At 43.6% G+C, this 18,822-nt stretch overlaps 1 protein-coding gene across 2 annotated transcripts in view; it reads left to right on the plus strand.

Annotated features, from left to right (window-relative positions):
• The first annotated feature begins 664 nt into the window (after positions 1-664).
• sptb (spectrin, beta, erythrocytic) overlaps positions 665-18,822 on the plus strand; it is a 32,394-nt gene continuing 14,236 nt past the window's right edge. Inside the window, exons 1-13 of one of the 2 annotated variants that reach the window (XM_088432429.1) lie at positions 665-938; positions 4,560-4,852; positions 11,305-11,456; positions 11,531-11,704; positions 12,903-13,000; positions 13,701-13,781; positions 13,851-14,267; positions 15,097-15,214; positions 15,295-15,453; positions 15,529-15,831; positions 15,904-16,054; positions 16,849-17,138; positions 18,118-18,698. In XM_088432429.1, the coding sequence (XP_088288555.1) occupies positions 4,681-4,852; positions 11,305-11,456; positions 11,531-11,704; positions 12,903-13,000; positions 13,701-13,781; positions 13,851-14,267; positions 15,097-15,214; positions 15,295-15,453; positions 15,529-15,831; positions 15,904-16,054; positions 16,849-17,138; positions 18,118-18,698 (2,696 nt within the window). In that variant the 5' untranslated portion in view covers positions 665-938; positions 4,560-4,680. Of the gene's footprint in view, positions 939-4,559; positions 4,853-6,352; positions 6,823-11,304; positions 11,457-11,530; positions 11,705-12,902; positions 13,001-13,700; positions 13,782-13,850; positions 14,268-15,096; positions 15,215-15,294; positions 15,454-15,528; positions 15,832-15,903; positions 16,055-16,848; positions 17,139-18,117; positions 18,699-18,822 lie in introns of those variants that run through there. The other variant, XM_088432428.1, reaches the window with a different exon arrangement.

Here is an 18,822-nt window from a genome sequence, read left to right on the forward strand (position 1 = left end):
TTATTGGTATTATTTATTGGTATTTTTGGGGTTGTTTTTGTTCCATTGGATACTTATGTATTTATTTATTTTTTGTTCTTGTGTTACATGCAACATATTTATTTATGAACAAATGGGAGGAAAAAACTTATTTTTAAATACATTTCATCCAATTTAAGGGCATATGTAAAGTTGTTTTACTGTGTACTTTATATTTATTTTTTGTTTGTTTACTTATATATTTGTTTTGGTAAACACACATTTTTAAAATGATTATTTATTGGTATTTTGGGGGCGTTTTCCTGCCATTGGGATACTTATGTAGTTTTTTTTCATCTTCTTGTGTTCCATGCAAAATATGTATTTTATGAACAAATGAAAAAAACAAAACATTTTTTATATTAATTTCATCCAATTTAAGGGCTATGTAAAGTTTTTACTTTGTCTATTTTTTATCAACATATTTACAGTTGGGCGATTGGCCCATCAATGCTTGCTTTGCAAAATGTCGCTCATTTTCAAACAATATTTTAATATGTGGTGACCAAAAATCTTTGGTTCAGTGTTGCTGTTTTTTGTGTGTTTTGTGTGGGTGTGTCCTAGACTGCCGATTGAGGGCGTGCACGCAAACATGCACCCAAGACCAAAACGACGCGCTACTTTTATTGTTGCGGCCCCACGTCGGGAATGTGTCGTCCCCCAACTCCTCAGGCCTCACTGGATGCTCCCACCGGTTATTTTTAACCCCACAGGGCGGGCGAGTGGGCCGGCTGCCTCTCGGGAATGAGCGCAGTCCCCCAATACCCTCCCTCTTTTTTTTTCCTTTTTTTTTTACCCCCCTTTTCCTGGTACCGTCCGAGCAGGAGAAGCCCCGAGTGGGACCCCGATGCGTCCATGGGACCTTAAAGTAAACGTCGGCTGGGACGAGACACGCCAATTGGAAGGATTCCGTTAAAAAAGTGAGTGCAAAGTTAAAAATGTCATTTTTTTTTACGGACTTTGGTTTGGCTCCCCACAAAAAAACACCTGTTGCATGCACAAACTCGACACACCATCTCACCTAAAAACTAATTTAGATGGTTTAAAACACTAGTTTTTTTTCCAGGGGTGTTTTTGACGTTGACGTGACGTCATTAAGGCTACTTTTTACGCACGGTGACGTGCGCGTAAACGGACGCCGCGTACTCACACATGAAAGTAATTTCGCCTAAACGTCATAAAAATCATTTATCGGCTTGTCGTCCATGTTTAAATGTGCAAATTGGACGTTTAGGGTCGACAAAATTGTGAGTATAAACCTCTGTTAATAAGATTTAATCGAATTTAAAATGTCCATTTTATCCAGACGAGTAAAACAATTTCATTTTTTTTTCTAAAAGATCAAATCTCGTAAATGCTATTTTTTTGTGTCCAACAATGCAGTGTCCTCTCTCGTCCTCTAATTTGAGTGTAATGAATTGAGCTAGCTATTATGAAGCCAACTCCGGAAAAGTGAGGCAAAATCGTCTTCAAAGTTCATTTTCATACTACAACTGTCAAAATGAGTCGATTAAAATCATAATCTCGAAATGAGAGAAACACTTTCCTGCTAAACAAAATTGTCCCTGATTGTTTTGTTAAATAATCACACAAATAATCTCTGAGAAAAAAATCTGTGGTTTTGTTTTGTTTTACATTTAAAAACTTGATTAACTCATTCACTGCCAATGATGCCTATAGACGTAAAACAAACATTTTTCCTCAACTGGCATTGAATGAGTTAATTGTCAGTTAGAAAATGCATTACTAGCATTATTTAACTCACTGACCGCCAAACACGGCTAAAAACGTCACATATATAGCTTATTTGCAAACGATGAATTTTTGTCTCCAAATCACACAAATACAAAACCGAGCGAGCCAAGAAATGCTCCGGTTCTCTTTTTATTCCCCTTAAAAGGACACGGGCGCGTGTGTGGACCAGTCAGGACTTTATTATATAAACAAGACACTCCAGGAATAGTTTGTGGACTGCTTTAGAACAAGGACTCCGAGGTTGTCCACTTTAGCCAAGAAGTCAAAGAAGATGCTAGCTAAATGTTTGTTATGGCTGGACTGCCCCCCCCCCCCCCCCCCCCCCCCCCCTTGTTTTCCCCTCAGTCCAGTTGCTGCAGTTGGACTTGCAGAATGCGGCAGGTCGCACATGTCGTCGACCGCACCCCCCCATCTCTTATTTCATCCTGGAAACGGTCACGACTAGCGTGCTCACGAGAGTGACTTGGCTCGGCGAAATAGTTGCCATTTAGCTTCATGCTAGCAAACGCTGGAAAATGCCATAGTAGGGCTAATGAATAGCAATAAAGTTAGAACCTCAGAAACAGCTAATAGAACGGCTAATAAATGGCATCGATGTTTGAACCTGAGAAAAAGTCACAGATTGTTATTAAAACTTCTTAAAAATTTGCAAGTAAACAATGCTAAACTGCTAACTGATAGTATTGATGATTATTGAAACCAAAACTGTGGAGCAACACATGTAGAGACTTAAAAAAAAAAAAAAAGTCATATATTCTTTATCCTCTGTGATGAATGACTCATTATACTAGAATACAGCACAATTTCCATTGAAATGATGCAAAAATTGTATTTTTTTTTTTTTAAGAATGTCTGTACAAATTTCTGTAATCTTAACGAGGAGGACAGGCATGTGGACTGTTGAAGGCCGTTGGTCCACTTGTGCCCGTGTGCCTGTGTAGAGCCGATAAGCCCCGCCCCCCCTGACCTCCGCCACCCCCGCGCTTGATAAGGTCCCTCTGTCGAGGCGCGATAGCGAGCAGTAAAAGGAGGGAAACCTGAAGGACGCGTCATTGAGACATCATCCGCGGGGGGCCCCCCCTACTCAAAATCCTGCCCCCGCCCATAAAAAAAAAAAGTTTATTTGCAGGGCTTCAGACGACGCATGGAGTCCTTTCAACGAACATTATCGACTTTTCGTTTGTGTCCATTGTTGTGTCCATTTTGTCTCAGCATGACAGCAAAGTGAATTGCGACACACTCAAACCTGTGAGACCTCATCGGAAAGGCCAGGATGTCCTCGAGTGAGCACACTAGGCCTTAGTGGGGTGGCTCCAATGAAGCAAAAGATAGAGACCAAAAACAAATGTCCACCACTGTGGACACAAATGAATAGGCTTGGTCTCAGCAGGCTGGATTGATTAGTTCAATTCTTTAGTACCTAATTGATAATAAAGTGCCAAAATTGATTACTTCACTTCCTTAGTACCTAATCGATGCAAATGATTATAATTAACTCACGAAATCCCAGACGGATTTTTATGTAATAGTCTTATTAGAGAGTCATTCCCAGGTCTCTATTTACCATACATTTTCCTTTTCAAAGCAAGCGGAAATTAATTGGAACATGATATGCCGCACATTTGTCTTGTCAAATTAAGTGCCAATCAATTAGAACATGAGACTTATTGCTAAATTGCTTTACAAGAACCTCTTTGCAAAATTTGTTTGAAAATGCAGCTCAATTTGTTCCCCCCCCCCCCCACAAATGGGTTTCTTTTCAAATTAAGAGCAAATTGGTTGGAACAAGAAATTACTTATTGCTAAATTGCATGAAATTACTTTTTCAGTCTATATGGATGTCATTCAAAGCGTACATTTTTCTTTTCAAACTAAGAGCAAATGAATCGGAACAGGAAGTGAATCATTGCAAAAGTGTTGTATGTCTTTATTTTGAATTTTAAACGGATCCACTTTGTCATCATTTTGGTTGTAGTTGATTTGTTTGGGCGACATCATTCACTTAGTTGCAGTCGAGTGTGTGACTCTACACACACACACACACACACGCACACGTGATAAGAGAGCTATGTGGTAGCCTGATAAAGCGCCATTCTGCGCTAAGAATGAACACGCTGTTGGGGGCGGGCTCAAAATGTCAAAATGGGACTGGTAGAGGACATCTACTCTGGACGTCCTTTTTCTAAATCAACTATTTTAGAATAACATCTGCACCATCATGTACCATGTAGCATTTTGTGTCCGCAATCGAGTTGTATTTTTTTGTCTCAAATTTTATGCTACAAGTTAGCAATTTGCATCCAAAATTGAGTCGCATTTCCTGGCTCAAATTTTATGCTACAAGTTAGCATTTTTCGTACAGTATTGACCAGTATTTTGTGGCTCGAATTTTATGCTACAAGTTAGCATTTTTCATACAATATTGACCAGTATTTTGTGGCTCGAATTTTATGCTACAAGTTAGCATTTTTCGTACAGTATTGACCAGTATTTTGTGGCTCAAATTTTTTTGCCACGAGTTAGCATTTTGTGTCGAATATCGAGTAGTATTTTCTGGCTCAAATATTATAAGCATTTTGCATCCACAATCGAGTATTTTATGGCTCAGATTTTTTCCACAAATCAGTTTTTTTCATACACAATCGACCGGTATTTTGTGGCTCAAATTTCACGCCACGAGTTAGCATTTTGTGTCCACAATGGAGTATTTCGTGCCAAAAATGTGTTTTATTTCTTATTTTCCTCGGGGTCCAAAGATAGTAATTATTTGTTTTTCTTTTTTCCAGACCGCTACCAGCAATTAAAAGCTACATTTTTTTGTTAGCCTTTCGAAGGAGAGGACGTCGGGACGTCCCCGTCCCCCAGCGAAGCGCCCCCTCCCGTCACCCCCACCCCGAAACCTCAGCCATGACCTCCACGGAAACCTCGGCCATGTCTTCCACCACGGACTTCGACAACGCGGAGATCTCGCAACAATACGGTCGCATCAACACTCGCTTCGAGCTCCCGGACGAGGACCTGGACAACGACAACAGCTCGGCGCGACTTTTTGAACGCTCGCGGATCAAAGCCCTTGCAGGTGTGTATTACTGTGGATTTTTCATTGTCTTGCTTATTCCGTTTTTTTACTGTATTTGTGGGGACCTTTCTGAGGGTCAAGACGGTTTAAAAGTTTCGGTTTGTACTGGATTTTGCGTTTATTTGTAATGCACATATGTGCCACCAGATGGTGCTGTGGCGCTCTCGTCGTGGGGGTTACTAAAGTTGACCTACATATTTATAGATAGAAGTGATGCCACTGAACAATTTTGAGTCGTTGACGGGAAAAAATATTCATAAATTACTTTAATTACCACACTTTAAAGATTTGACGAAATTAGGACAAAAAATGCAATGTTTATAGTTATTAAAGAGTGTCTAAAATAGGCTTGTACTAAACGCGTTAAACTCATCAATATGAATAGTTTTTATCCTCCATCGTGGATCTAAATTCTGATCCTCAATCCTATGAAATTGGTGTAAATAATCCAGGATAGGCTTAGTTTCTTTTTGACCCAATATGGGTAAATTTGTCCTAGCAGTTTTAAGATGACAGCCATTTTGCATTCAGTGTCTGTAGCTAGCATTTAAATCGCGAGTCCTAAAATTGGCGACTTAAGCGTGACTGGAAATTGAGTCACCTGACTGGAGTCGCCCACCTCTGGCACCCGCATTCCCCGAACGCTTCCCCTTTTGACGGATGCGCGCAGCTGTAGGCTCGCAGCTCTTTGGAATTTTCCCACTCGAGAATGAAGCTAGCAAGCGCGAGCAAGGATTTTAAAAATAGACGGTCGGGCGGGAAAAAGCAGGTGGTCGGAAGACTTTCATTTTGCAACCTGCAGAGCCGGGTATTTTGCCCTAAAAAATACGTTAAAATACGTCTTTGGGATTGAATGAGTTGCCCGCCTTTTGAACACAATGTTGTATTTTTCCAAGAAAATTGGCAATTATAAGAAATCTCAGAAAAATGTAATCTTCGGAAATTTACGTATTTTTTCCTCCAAATGTATTTATGTGAAACGAATACTCAAATATTCTCAAATACTCAAATAGAACTTAAAATTATTTTAAAAAAAATATTGCAGGGAAATAGTGAGTTAAAGCATTGATGAGGTTTACTAGCCTTTTTCTACTTCTACTACAACCTTAAAAAAATGTTCGTATTAAAGACTAAAAAAATTCAAACAAAAATCTTAAGTATATTATCAAAAATGTTGTATATTAAATGTACAATATATATATACACAGTACAGTATATATGTGTATGTATATATATATATATATATATATATATATATATATATATATATATATGAATGGGCGGGGCTTGACTGAACACAAAAGAAGGAAACCGAGGCAGAAGCAAAAGCGGGACGCAGGCCTGAGAGTGGCAGCATCATCACACAAGTGATGAGGAGGAGGAGGAGGAAGAGGATGAAGAGAGAAAGCGAGGGAGGAGCGGACAGAAAGCCAGGAGCCGGAGGAGAGGCGAGACGCGTCGCCGAGTCCTCCGCCCCCCCCGCTCCAGAGTTTTGCCGGCGGGCGGCGGGGCCGACATGAGCAGCCCGTGCCTGCTGCGGGCGGCCCCCGTCGGCCAGCCCCGACTGCGGGACGTCAGGATGGGCCCCAGGGCCTCCTCCAAGATCCAGGACGGCAAGGACGGCGGCCGCCGCCACCCGGCCGCGGAGGGCGAGGCCCCCGCGCGTAGCCGGAGCACCCCGGCCGCGCACCGGGCCCCCAAGAGGCCCCCCGGGGGCCGGCCCAAGCAGCGCGAGCATCACCCGGAGAGGAACGGCGCCGTCGTCCTGCGGGTGCCGCTCGGCCTCCCGGGGCCGGCGCCCGCCCCCTCGCCGCCCCCTTCCTCCCGCCGGCCCGTCCAGCCGTCCCCCTCCTCGTCCTCCTCGTCCTCCGTGTCCGCCCGCGGCATGAAACGGGCGCGCTGGCTCAGCTCCAGCGCGTCCAACATCTACTTTAACTCCGTCTTGGAAGGACGCTTCAGGCAGCTGCAAGGTACCGCCAGGGTTTTGGGGGGGGAGAACCTGCGCCCCCCTCCACAAAAGTGCTTGTAAAAATGATCGTTACTCACCATTGTCTTATGTATTTGTATATCTTCATATTTAGAAAAGTTCATCATAAATGTATTAGTAGTAAACGTATTTTTCGTATATGCCGCGGACCGCTTAAAAATGAGCTGTGGGCCGAAAATGGCCCGCGGGCCATAGTTTGGATGGAACTTGCTTTGATTACAGTGAGCCAAAATCGCAAGTTATTAGATAATAACTTAACAAGCGATAATCAAAAATGCGCGTAATAAATTGAGTTTTCTCTGGGCATAAAACGCAGGATCACACAAGATTTCAAAGTTTAATAATCTTCAGCAAAAGCTGGGCGGAGCTGCAGTTTTCATTACTCTTTAAAATCTACAAACTTTCCAAACAATGACCTCTAGTGGCCAAGAGTGAAATGACCAAATGTGGGCGTTGGGGCAATTTTTTGCTGGTCCATCATAAGAGTTTTTTCGTAGATTTCTGGTGTATTTGCAAGTAGTTTTCAGATTTTTTTTAATTTTTTAAATATACATACCTAAATAATTGAATGAAGTAGACTAATAATTCAATATACTGTATTTAGAAACAAATGACTGAAATCATAGCATGTTTAGAAAAAATTGATTATAGAAATCTAGTCAAGAAGCTCTTTGATTTTTTGGTGTATTTGTGGTGTAAATACAAAAAGTTCTCTTTTTAAGTGAAATACTTGAATACACCTTCAAAAAATACGTGTACTTAAGTACAAACGATTCGTACTTTTAGGAGAGTGCGATTCATACTCGGGTGTGTACTTTTGCTTAATGACTTTTGCCACCTCTGGTACTAGCTTGTCATTTATTTATCTTCAGGGCGCTGTGGTTTTGCCCCGCTTGTTCGCTGCCTTCAATAATTCATAGCAGCAACTTTTAAAAAGCTTTGGGATGCCCCCCGCCCCCCCCCCCCCCCCCCCCCCCCCCCCCACTCCCAAAGCCATAATGATCATTTTAGCTTATTTGGCTTTTCTTTTTCCGGCACTTATGCCTTTGATTTATTTTCATCCTGGGACGACGGCGAGAGGGAAATTGATTTGTTTTTCAGGGTGCGGACGAATGATGAAGTCGCAAAAATCTGTGAAATTGTCCAACCCTTGATGGTTTGGTCCAAATTGTACTAAAAAAATGTCGGGTTTGTTAGTTAGTTGTTCAGGGCCGCACTATGATATGCAGAGCTCACTTTGTTTAGGATTAATGGCTACAGATTGGTCCAGACCAAACTAAACGATCTGAAGTGAAAGTTGTCAGGTTCTAATCACACTGATTTGTAGGCTCATATTGGGGTTAGGGTTACTCCACTAGTCCAGTTCCATAATATCAGAGATTGTGCTAAAACAAGGCTCAGACCAAACTAAACGATCTTAAGTGATCTAAATCATGCTCACTGATTTGTAGGCCTCTTTTCGGCATTAAGGGTCTCGTGTTACTCCGCTAAAGAGTACGTCGGGTTCAGGGCGGAGTCAGTTTCAACAGCGTGAGACTTGTTCTAGTTAGGTCCAGACCAAACTAAACGATCAGGTCCAAATCATACTCAGTGATTTATAGACTTATAATTGAGGTTAGGGTTACATCTGGTTCAGGGTGGAGTCCGGTTTGAAAATGTGAGACTTGTGCTAGAGTTAGGTCCAGACCAAACTAAACGATCTGAAGCGATAGAGTTCAGGTCCAAATCATACTCAATGAATTGTAGGGTTATTACTGGGGTTTGGGTTACTCCAAACAGTACATTGGGTTCAGGGTGGAGTCCAATTAGGTCCAGACCAAACCAAACGATCTGAAGCGTTTAGAACTTCTAATCATACACAATGATTTGGAGGCCAATTATTGGGGGTTTTGGGTAACTCTCGCACTTACCAACGCATCTGGTTGGAGGCAGAGTCTGTTTCAACATTGTTAGAGACTTGAGCTAATTAGGTCCAGACTAAACTAAACGATCCAAAGTGATAGAGCTCAGGTCCTCCGCAAAACGGTACGTCAGGTTAAAGGCAGAGTCCGTTTCGACAATGTGAGGGATTTGTCCAAGACTTAGATCCAGACCGAACCAATTGATAGCATAACCGATTTAGATCCAGACCAAACCAATTGATAGCATAACCGACTTGGATCCAGACCAAACTAATGGATAGCATAACCCGAATGCCAGGCAATCAACGGACGGTGTCGTGACTCCACCGGGTAGTTAGTCAGGCGTTTATTTGTTTTTTTGCACAAAAGTTGTTCCAGAGGCTGCGAAAATCGCTGAGCGCGGGAAAAAAGGAAGTGGCCGGCGTGCGCACAGTACAGCCGGGGTACAGGCGAGTACAGGAAAAATCCATCAGCATGAATAAGTCATGTGTGGCCTTTAACTGGAGTGCATGAAGGAAGACTTAAGTAAAGCTTGTCAAACACACCGCTGTTTAGTTTGTCTCGTACTGATACGGCCGGGAAAAAAAAACGGCAGAAAAGGGGCGGAGTCAGGCGGGATGATGATGATGATTTCAGACAGGTGACGTTTATATGAATGATTTTAAATCAAATGTAATGTTATGCTGCCTACTTTTCAAGCCATTCTAAGCATATTTTAGCTTTTTTGTTTTTCGCATTTTTATAGTTAACGACCATTTTTCTCGTAGTTCTTCAAAAATGAACATGAAAGTATTTTTTTTTTTTTTGATACATGCTGTTTTTATTGTCCGCAATTTTTCAAAATACTCAGATCTTGGGTTAAAAAAATTGGGTTAAATTCCGACCGAATTTTAATGATTTACCTGTAAGGATTGACTTTCGCTGATTTTCCGGCATTTTAATTTGACTGTTTTCCTTTGCAATATAAGACTTAATTTGCGAATCAAAACACGATTTTCCTGTTTCGCTTTCTAACAGTTGGATTTAATTCTTGAAAAACTAATATTTTCCAGTCTTTTGATCTTCTTTTGAACTCAATAACGTCAATAACCGTCAGCGGCAGTGAATGAGTTCTTACTGAATAACTAACGTCCTTTTATCGTTTTCCTTTGAAACATTAGGACTTAGTTCTCGAAAAAAAATCAAATTTTCCAATATTATGATTTTCTTTTTAGCTCAATTACTGCGACAGTTAAATTGGATCTTTGACGTCTATAGCCGTCATTGGCAGTGAACGAGTCAAGCTTGAATAACACCCATAATTTTGCCGGATTTCGAATCCGGAATCCGTCGAATATAAACCAATTTTCCTGTTAGTATTTTGTTTTTTAACTGAAATTACTGCCAGTCCGGTTAAAACGGATCTTCGACGTCGAAATCCGTCAGCGGCACTGAATGACTGAAGATAAGTATCTCGTCGCCCAATCAATTTCAGTTTTTCCACGAAATTTCCTCGCCTGTGCTCTCAGGCCATCCATCGAAAAACATAATCAGTCACACGCGCAAACCGCTAGCTTTGTGACATCGTCCATAAATGATTCACCCGTCCGAGTCTTGAGATGACGGGAGTAGAAAAAAAAAAATGACGGGAGACCAAGATTCATTGGAGGAGACGACGGGAGACACAATAAGTAGAGTCGGCTAAATAAATGATGCCTTCTTGCACGCCTGATAAGTAGACCGTGAAACCGTCGCGCCGATTCAAACATGCAAATAAGGTGCCGTACCGCGCCCGTTTCACCGGAATAAAACTTGGGATTCTCGGCGCGTGGCTAAATGGCGTCCGAATTTGCTAACGCGGACAAACGAAGGCGCATTAGACGCGGGCACGGCGCGGTGGCTGACTTGGCTTTTTTAAGGAAGCGCGGTCCACGTCATGGAAGGCACGCGGAATGAAATCACGCCGCAAATCGGATCCCGGGGATTGATTTAAGGGCTCGTCCGCCGAGCTTTTAAGAAGCTCCCCGACGGCCGCGCGGAAAATGGCCACCTTTGATCAAACTATTTTTTCATGGAAATTTGGACTTGGCCCGAGCGGGCAGGACCCATAAAGTTTTTAACTTTAAAACGATCATTTCAGATGTATTATTCTTTTTTAACACTTTAAAAAAAAATTGTACAAGATTGCTATGAATCGTAAAACAAGTTTTCAGCTCGTTTTTACACTTTACGTTACAAAATAACCTTGCGGGCCCGATTAAACACGTTTGTGGGCCAGAACCGGACCACAGACCTTATGTTTGGCACCCATGACTTTGTCTCAACCAAATGCAACTTTTATTAAAAAAAAATGTTGCTAAACACTTTTAATTTTAAATATTTTTCACCTTTTCCCCCAATTCAATTACAACTTTTATAAGTTATTTATCTTGTTACTTTTTGATTTTCATACCGGTTTCTTTGTCATGAAATTTCATTGTCATATATTTCCAACATTGTTTTGAAATGTTATTTTTTTTCCCCCATATATTTTTTCCCACGAATGATCTGTTTTTAAGATTTTTTTTTCATTTTTCTAACTTCAGACGAGCGCGAGGCGGTCCAAAAGAAGACGTTCACCAAATGGGTCAACTCCATCCTGTCTCGGGTCAGCTGCCGCATCTCCGACCTCTACCTGGACCTGCGTGACGGACGTATGCTCATCAAACTTCTGGAGATCTTGTCCGGAGAACAACTGGTAAAGCCGCCAACTTTTGAGTGCAAATTACAAAATAAAAATTCTCTTGTTTTTTTTCCGGCTCCGCCCCCTAGCCCAAACCCACCAAGGGCAGGATGCGTATCCACTGTCTGGAGAACGTGGACAAGGCACTGCAGTTCCTCAAGGAGCAGCGCGTCCACTTGGAGAATATGGGCTCCCACGACATCGTGGACGGCAACCACCGCCTCATCCTCGGACTCATCTGGACCATCATCCTCCGCTTCCAGGTCACGCCCGTTATTATTGCTCGAGAGAATCCTTTTTTTTGACCAAACTGAACAGGAAGTTGGCCATTTTTGATGGAGAGCCATTTTGGAGCAAATGGAGGGCTTGGACCAATTTGGTCATTTTTCACTTTATCGTAGTCAAATGTGCTAAATTGCCAAGGTTATGTGAAAATGTCATAAAAATACCAGGACATTTTTTGACCCAGTTCCAAAACTGAACAGGAAGTTGCCATTTTTGATGGAGAGCCATTTTGGAGCAAATGGAGGGCTTGGACCAATTTGGTCATTTTTCACTTTATCGTAGTCAAATGTGCTAAATTGCCAAGGTTATGTGAAAATGTCATAAAAATAACAGGACATTTTTTTGACCCAGTTCCAAAACTGAACAGGAAGTTGGCCGTTTTAGTGGGAAGCCGCCATTTTGGAGCAAATACAGGGAGGGCTTGGATCAATTTGGTCATTTTTCACTTTATCATAGTCAAATGTGCTAAATTGCCAAGGTTATATGAAAATGTCATAAAAATACCAGGACATTTTTTTGACCCAGTTCCAAAACTGAACAGGAAGTTGGCCGTTTTAGTGGGAAGCCGCCATTTTGGAGCAATTCCTGAACTTTGACCAATTTGGTCATTTGAGCGTGATACCATAGTCAAATGTGCTAAATTGCTAAGGTTGTTGCCCATGGCATATAATCTATCAAAAATGAGAAATTTGAGAAATTTCAGAAAGTGAAAAACTACGTTACAGCAATCGACATAAAACGGCGAAATTTGGCATGAAAAAAGAAGTTTAAAGTCCAATTTCTTGCTGCTTTTTGATTCTTATCGCTGCTAGTACTAGCCGCCGTTATCAAACGCCTAGCAAACAAGTGAACACGTCTTTTACCTTTCCGGAAGCGGTATTTATTTTTAATTTGACAGCGACACTTATTTTTAGTTCAAACAATATGGCCCTCTGCATTATTCAGTCCTCGGTGAAAAGGAAGAAAAAAAACGTTGACTTTTGTCCCTTTTTAGTTTCTGGGAGCTAAATTTAGCCGCATCTGAGGATTTGTTTGTCATGTGGCTCCAATTACTTGCCTCCACGCTGGGGAAATTCAAGATTTATCACATTTACGGGGATTAAAAAAAATAAATAAATCTGCATGCTTGTTTTAGTATCTTAGTTCAAGTTCTATTTTTTTTTTCATCCCCATCAGATCCAAGACATTATTGTGGAGACGGGCCAGGCAGACCAGAAGGAGACCCGCTCGGCCAAGGATGCTCTTCTTCTGTGGTGCCAGATGAAGACTGCGGGGTCGGTCGTTAGCTTAGCTCAGCATTCATTTGTGGTTAGCTTAGCTCAACATTTGCTCAAGTGGACGGTTTAGCTTTCAGTTCAGGTTTTAGCTTAGCATTCACTTTAACTGGTTAGCTTAATTTAGCATTCGCTTCAGTAGTTGGTTTATCTTAGCATTCGGTGGTTGGCTTAGCTTAGCATTTGCTTCAGTGGTTAGCTGAGCTTCGTATTCGCGTCAGTGGTTAGCTAAGCTTAGCATTCACTTCAATTGTTAGCTTAGCTTTTACATAAATGGTTAGCTTAGTTTAGCATTCGCTTCATTTTAGTGCTTAGCTTCAGCGGTTAGCTTAGCATTCCCTGCACTGGTTAGCTTACTTTAGCATTCGCCTCGTGGTTGGCTTAGCTTAGCCTTTGCTTCAGTGGTTAGCTGAGCTTCGTATTCGCGTCAGTAGTTAGCTAAGCTTAGCATTCACTTCAATTGTTAGCTTAGCTTTTACATAAATGGTTAGCTTAGTTTAGCATTCGCTTCATTTTAGTGCTTAGCTTCAGCGGTTAGCTTAGCATTCCCTGCACTGGTTAGCTTACTTTAGCATTCGCTTGCGTTTAGCTTAGCATTCACTTTAGCGGTTGGCTTGGCATTCGCTTCAGTTGGAAAGAATTTTTTGTTGTGTTTATGGGTCAAGTAAAACAGAAACTAATTGTGCATATTTTTTTCCAGCTATTCCAGCGTGAACATCACAAACTTCACCACGAGTTGGAAAGACGGAATGGCCTTCAACGCCCTCATACACAAACATCGGTAAGATAAGCCGCACGTTTTTGTTTTTTTTTTTCTGAAAAACCAACACATTGCGTGTGTGTCTCCCAGACCAGATCTGGTGGATTTCAGCCAGCTGAAGAAATCGAACCCCACGCACAACCTCCAGAGCGCCTTCAACGTGGCGGAGAAGCAGCTGGGCGTGACCAAGCTGCTGGACCCGGAGGACGTGTTCACGGAGAACCCGGACGAGAAATCCATCATCACGTACGTGGTGGCCTTCTACCACTACTTCTCCAAAATGAAGCAGCTGGCCGTGGAGGGCAAGCGAGTGGGCAAAGTTCTGGACCACGCCATCGCCACCGAGAAGATGGTGAACAAATACGAGAGTTTGGCGTCGGAGCTTCTGGCCTGGATCGAGCAGACCATCCTGGTGCTCAACAACCACAAACTGGCCAACTCGCTGTCGGGCGTCCAGCAGCAGTTGCAGGCCTTCAACACCTACAGGACGGTGGAGAAGCCGCCCAAGTGAGTTTGGCTCCCTCTACGGGTACAAAACTAAAATGCATTCAATTAGAAAGATCTCTCCAAAAAATGCAACAAAATGAAGGCAATCTTTTTTAAAGCAGCCACTATAACACCATTTAGCAATGAGTTGCTTCACGTTCCACTTCATTTGCTCTTAATTTGAAAACATACTCTTCCTGTCCCTGCATTGAAAATTAAACTAGATTGTCTTACCTGGAAAAAATAAATAAGGCATGCAACATATTTGAAGGGCGTCACTATTACCATTTAGCAATAAGTTGTTTCATCTTCCAATTATTTTGCTCTTAATTTGAAGATTAATCTTAATTTGAAGAAGAAAATATACTCTTCCTGTCACGGCATTAAAAATCAACTAGATGAATGAACTAAATGAAAGGCGTCACGGTAACAATTTAGCCAATGTTCCAATCGTGTTGCTGTTATTTTGAAAAATAAACTGCCCTCCTGTCATGACATTAAAAATCAACCTAAATTGGCCGATCCCTTTTTCAATAAAGCCGTACCAACGTTTTTGAAATGAGTCGCGATCGCGATTCAGAAATACGTTGCTTCCTATTCCAGTTATTTTGCTCTTAATTTGAAAAGACAAGTGCACTCTTCCTGTCTTGTCATTAAAAATGAAATTAGATTTTCTGGTTCCTGCAGAATTTCTCTTACCGGGAACTGCTTCATCATAAAAATTAAAATCTACTGTACAAAGTTTCTCTTTGGAAGCCCAAGTATGCGTCAGTCACCATGGATTATTTTAAATCTTATGAAAAAAAAAAGCATATGTCCACTTACCGCAATGCTTTCTTCTTTCCATTAGGTTCCAAGAAAAAGGCAACCTGGAGGTTCTGCTCTTCACCATCCAGAGTCGCATGAGGGCCAACAACCAGAGGGTCTACACGCCCAAAGACGGAGCGCTGGTTGCTGACATCAACAGAGTGAGCCGTGGAAAATCCCAAGGCGCGCCTTCTGAACCGCCTCTCGTCAATCGTTTTTGATTTTTTGGGGGGATTTCCAGGCCTGGGAGCGTCTGGAGCGCGCCGAGCACGAGCGCGAGCGGGTCCTGAGGGACGAGCTGATTCGCCAGGAGAAGCTGGAGCAGATGGCCAGACGATTCGACCGCAAGGCGGCCATGAGGGAGACCTGGCTTCTGGAGAACCAGCGATTGGTCGCCCAGGTAAACCGGAGTGCAAGAAAAGCCTTCATGTGGCAAAAATGACCAGCGACTTGAGTTGTGCGTGTGTGTGTCCAGGACAACTTCGGCTACGACCTGCCGGCGGTGGAAGCGGCCAAGAAGAAGCACGACGCCATCGAGACGGACATCGCCGCCTACGAGGAGCGCGTCCAGGCCCTGGTGGACATCTCGGGGGCGCTGGAAGCCGAGCGCTACCACGACGCCAAGCGGGTGGACGTCCGCAAGGACAACGTCCTGCGCCTGTGGGACTACCTGCAGGAGCTCCTCAAGGCCCGCAGGGCGCGCCTGGACAAGAACCTGACGCTCCAAAGGATCTTCCAGGAGATGCTCTACATCATCAGCTGGATGGACGACATGAAGGTATCGCGACCGTCGCGCGGCGTGCGGGAAATTCCCAAAGACTGACGGCTTCGTCCGCGCCCTGTTGGCCAGGCCCGTCTGTTGTCTCCCGACGTTGGGAAACATCTGCTGGAAGTGGAAGACCTGTTGCAGAAACACGCTTTGCTGGAGAAGGACGTCGCCCTGCAAGCGGACCGGGTCCGCAACGCCGGCGCCGCCGCTCTCAAGTTTGCCGACGGAGAAAGTAAGTTCGATACTTAGCCTGTATTGCAACTGGGTACGGGCGCATATCAGATTCGGATCCATTTTCTGCATTTACGGTAAAAAAATGTATTGGTACTGTTGATTTTACGCTGTACGTTTCGTAATTGCAAAAGTTTCAATACAGTTTTTTACTGGAAATGTAGAAATTGTGTCACGCGCACCGACGCTGTAAAAAGAGATTGATGTTTTTACAGTAAAGTATTGGCAAACATTGCATTTTACAATTATGAAATGTACTGCGTAAAATCAACAGTATCACTACAATTATTCACAGTGGATGTCGAAAATGTGCTAGCGTTTTTTACAGTGAAAACAACTCTGCAAGCAGTAGTGATAGCACGTCACTGAAGTGCTCCCACTGTGAGACTTTGAAAAAAAACCTTATGAAGGAGGTTAAAAACCAAGTCTTGTGCCATTTCCCCGGCGAGGGTCAGAGCATAAGCCTGGAAAAAGGAAAAAAAACCTTACGAAGGAGGGTAAAAAAAACAAGTCTTCCGCCATTTCCCCAGCGAGGGTCATAGCATAAGCCTGGAAAAAGGAAAAAAACCTTACGAAGGAGGGTAAAAAAACAAGTTTTCCGCCATTTCCCCAGCGAGGGTCTTAGCATAAGCCTGGAAAAAGGAAAACGCCTTATGAAGGAGGGTAAAAAAAACAAGTCTTCCGTCATTTCCCCAGCAAGGGTCTTAGCATAAACCTGGAAAAAGGCAGACGGGTCACATGGTCAGAAATTCGGCGACGGCGCGAATGACGGATCCCCCCCGGCTCCTCCGGCAGGTTACAAGCCGTGCGACCCCCAGGTGATCCGCGATCGGGTGGAGCACCTGGAGCTCTGCTACCAGGAGCTGCTGGCCCTGGCCGCCCGGCGCCGGGCCCAGCTGACGCAGTCTCGCCGCTTCTGGAGCTTCTTGCGGGAGGCGGCCGAGCTGGAGTGCTGGATCAGGGAGAAGGAGAACATCTTCTCCTCGCTGGACTACGGCAAGGACCTGACCGGCGCGCTGCTGCTGCAGAGCAAGCACAGCGCCTTCGAGGACGAGCTGGCCGCCCGGCAGGCCAACCTGCGACAGGTCGAACTCCGAACGGGGCTTTTTTTCCCATAATGCCATAAAAATTACTTACTATTGTGAAATACAACGAGCGTTATTTCCGTTTTGCTCTTTTTTAGCATTTAGCCTACAAGTACATTTAAACGTATTGGCATCATGGGAAAAAATACTGACAATGACAAAACCATAAAAATGTCTTGTGAATGAATTGTTTATTTCCTCATTTTTGAATATAGTACAATGCACGCCAAATACTTTTCTTTCTTATTTGCGCACGCACATGTCGAAACTGTGGCATTATGGGAAAGATGCTAGGTTTTTAGCGGTTAGCCTACAAGTAAGGTCAAACATTTGCATACATATACTTGTACTCATATATACTTGTAGACTGAATGTTAAAAATGTCTTTTTTTCCCATAATGCCAGTCGTGTGCATATACTCGATGGCATTATGCGCAAAAATGCTACATTTACAAACATATTTGCATATATATATATATATATATATATATATATATATATATATATATATATATATATATATATATATACTTCTACATAAATACTTGTGGACTAAACGCTAAAACATTTTTCCCATAGTGACTTATTGAAATTTTTTGTTTATTTCCCATGGCATTATGGGAATTTTTTTGTGATTTTAGCATTTGAAGTACAAATACAGATATTCATATCTGTTTAACCCTTTGCAGTATTTTGTCCCATCCTACATTTCCCATCAAAGGGAAAGCATTAAAAGAAGGCAGTGGGGAGCTGAAATTTCACCCATACGGTGACGCCATGTTGAACGTCAACTTGTTGCGCCCGCCACCAGGAGCGTTCCAACCGTCGGCTAAAACACCGCGAGAGTCGCCAGAATACCGCACAAGGGTTAAATACGTTAAAATGCGTCTGCGAATACATTCAAACGTACTCGCTGATACGTTCAAACGAGTTTGCCGATGAAAAGCCTTTCCTCGAAAGAAAAATAACTATCCTTCAGGTCCTGACGGAGGGCGGCGCCATGATCCAGGAAGGCCACTTCGGGTCGCCCCAGATCCAAGAGAGCACGGACGGCGTGGAGCGGCAGTGGCGGCAGCTGGAGGAACTGGCGTCCTTCCGCAAGCAGAACCTGCAGGACACGCAGAGCTTCTTCCAGTTCCAAGGGGACGCCGACGAGCTGACGGCCTGGCTGCTGGACGCCAAGCGGCAGATGGGCGGCGAGGACGCCGGCCACGACGAGTACACCACCCGCCGGCTCCTGCGGCGCCACGACGACCTGCGCAACGAGGCGGCCAAGACGGCCGCCACGGTGGACGCGCTGTCCAGGCAGGCCAACGCCTTGCCCGAGGAGCTGCTCAACACGCCCGACGTCCAGCGCCGCCTCAAGGCCATCAAGGAGCTCTTCATGGAGCTCATGGCTCTGGCCGAGGTCAGGCAGAAGAAGCTGGAGGACGCCATGGCCGTCTACACCATCTTCAGCGAGACGGACGCCTGCGAGCTCTGGATGGGCCAGAAGGAGACTTGGCTGGTGGACTTGGACGTGCCCGACAAGCTGGAGGACTTGGAAGTGGTCCAGAATAGGTAAAAAAACAAAAAATCTCACGACTTTTATACAGATAAAGTTCCTCAAGCTACGTCAAACTGTTGCCTTGGCGGGCGCCAGAGGGGTATTTTTGTCCAACTGAAGTCCCTCAACACTTCAAAT

This window comes from Hippichthys cyanospilos, chromosome 14 (assembly GCF_059441005.1).
Source record: "Hippichthys cyanospilos isolate Australia breed blue-spotted pipefish chromosome 14, RoL_Hcya_1.0, whole genome shotgun sequence".
NCBI lineage: Eukaryota > Metazoa > Chordata > Actinopteri > Syngnathiformes > Syngnathidae > Hippichthys > Hippichthys cyanospilos.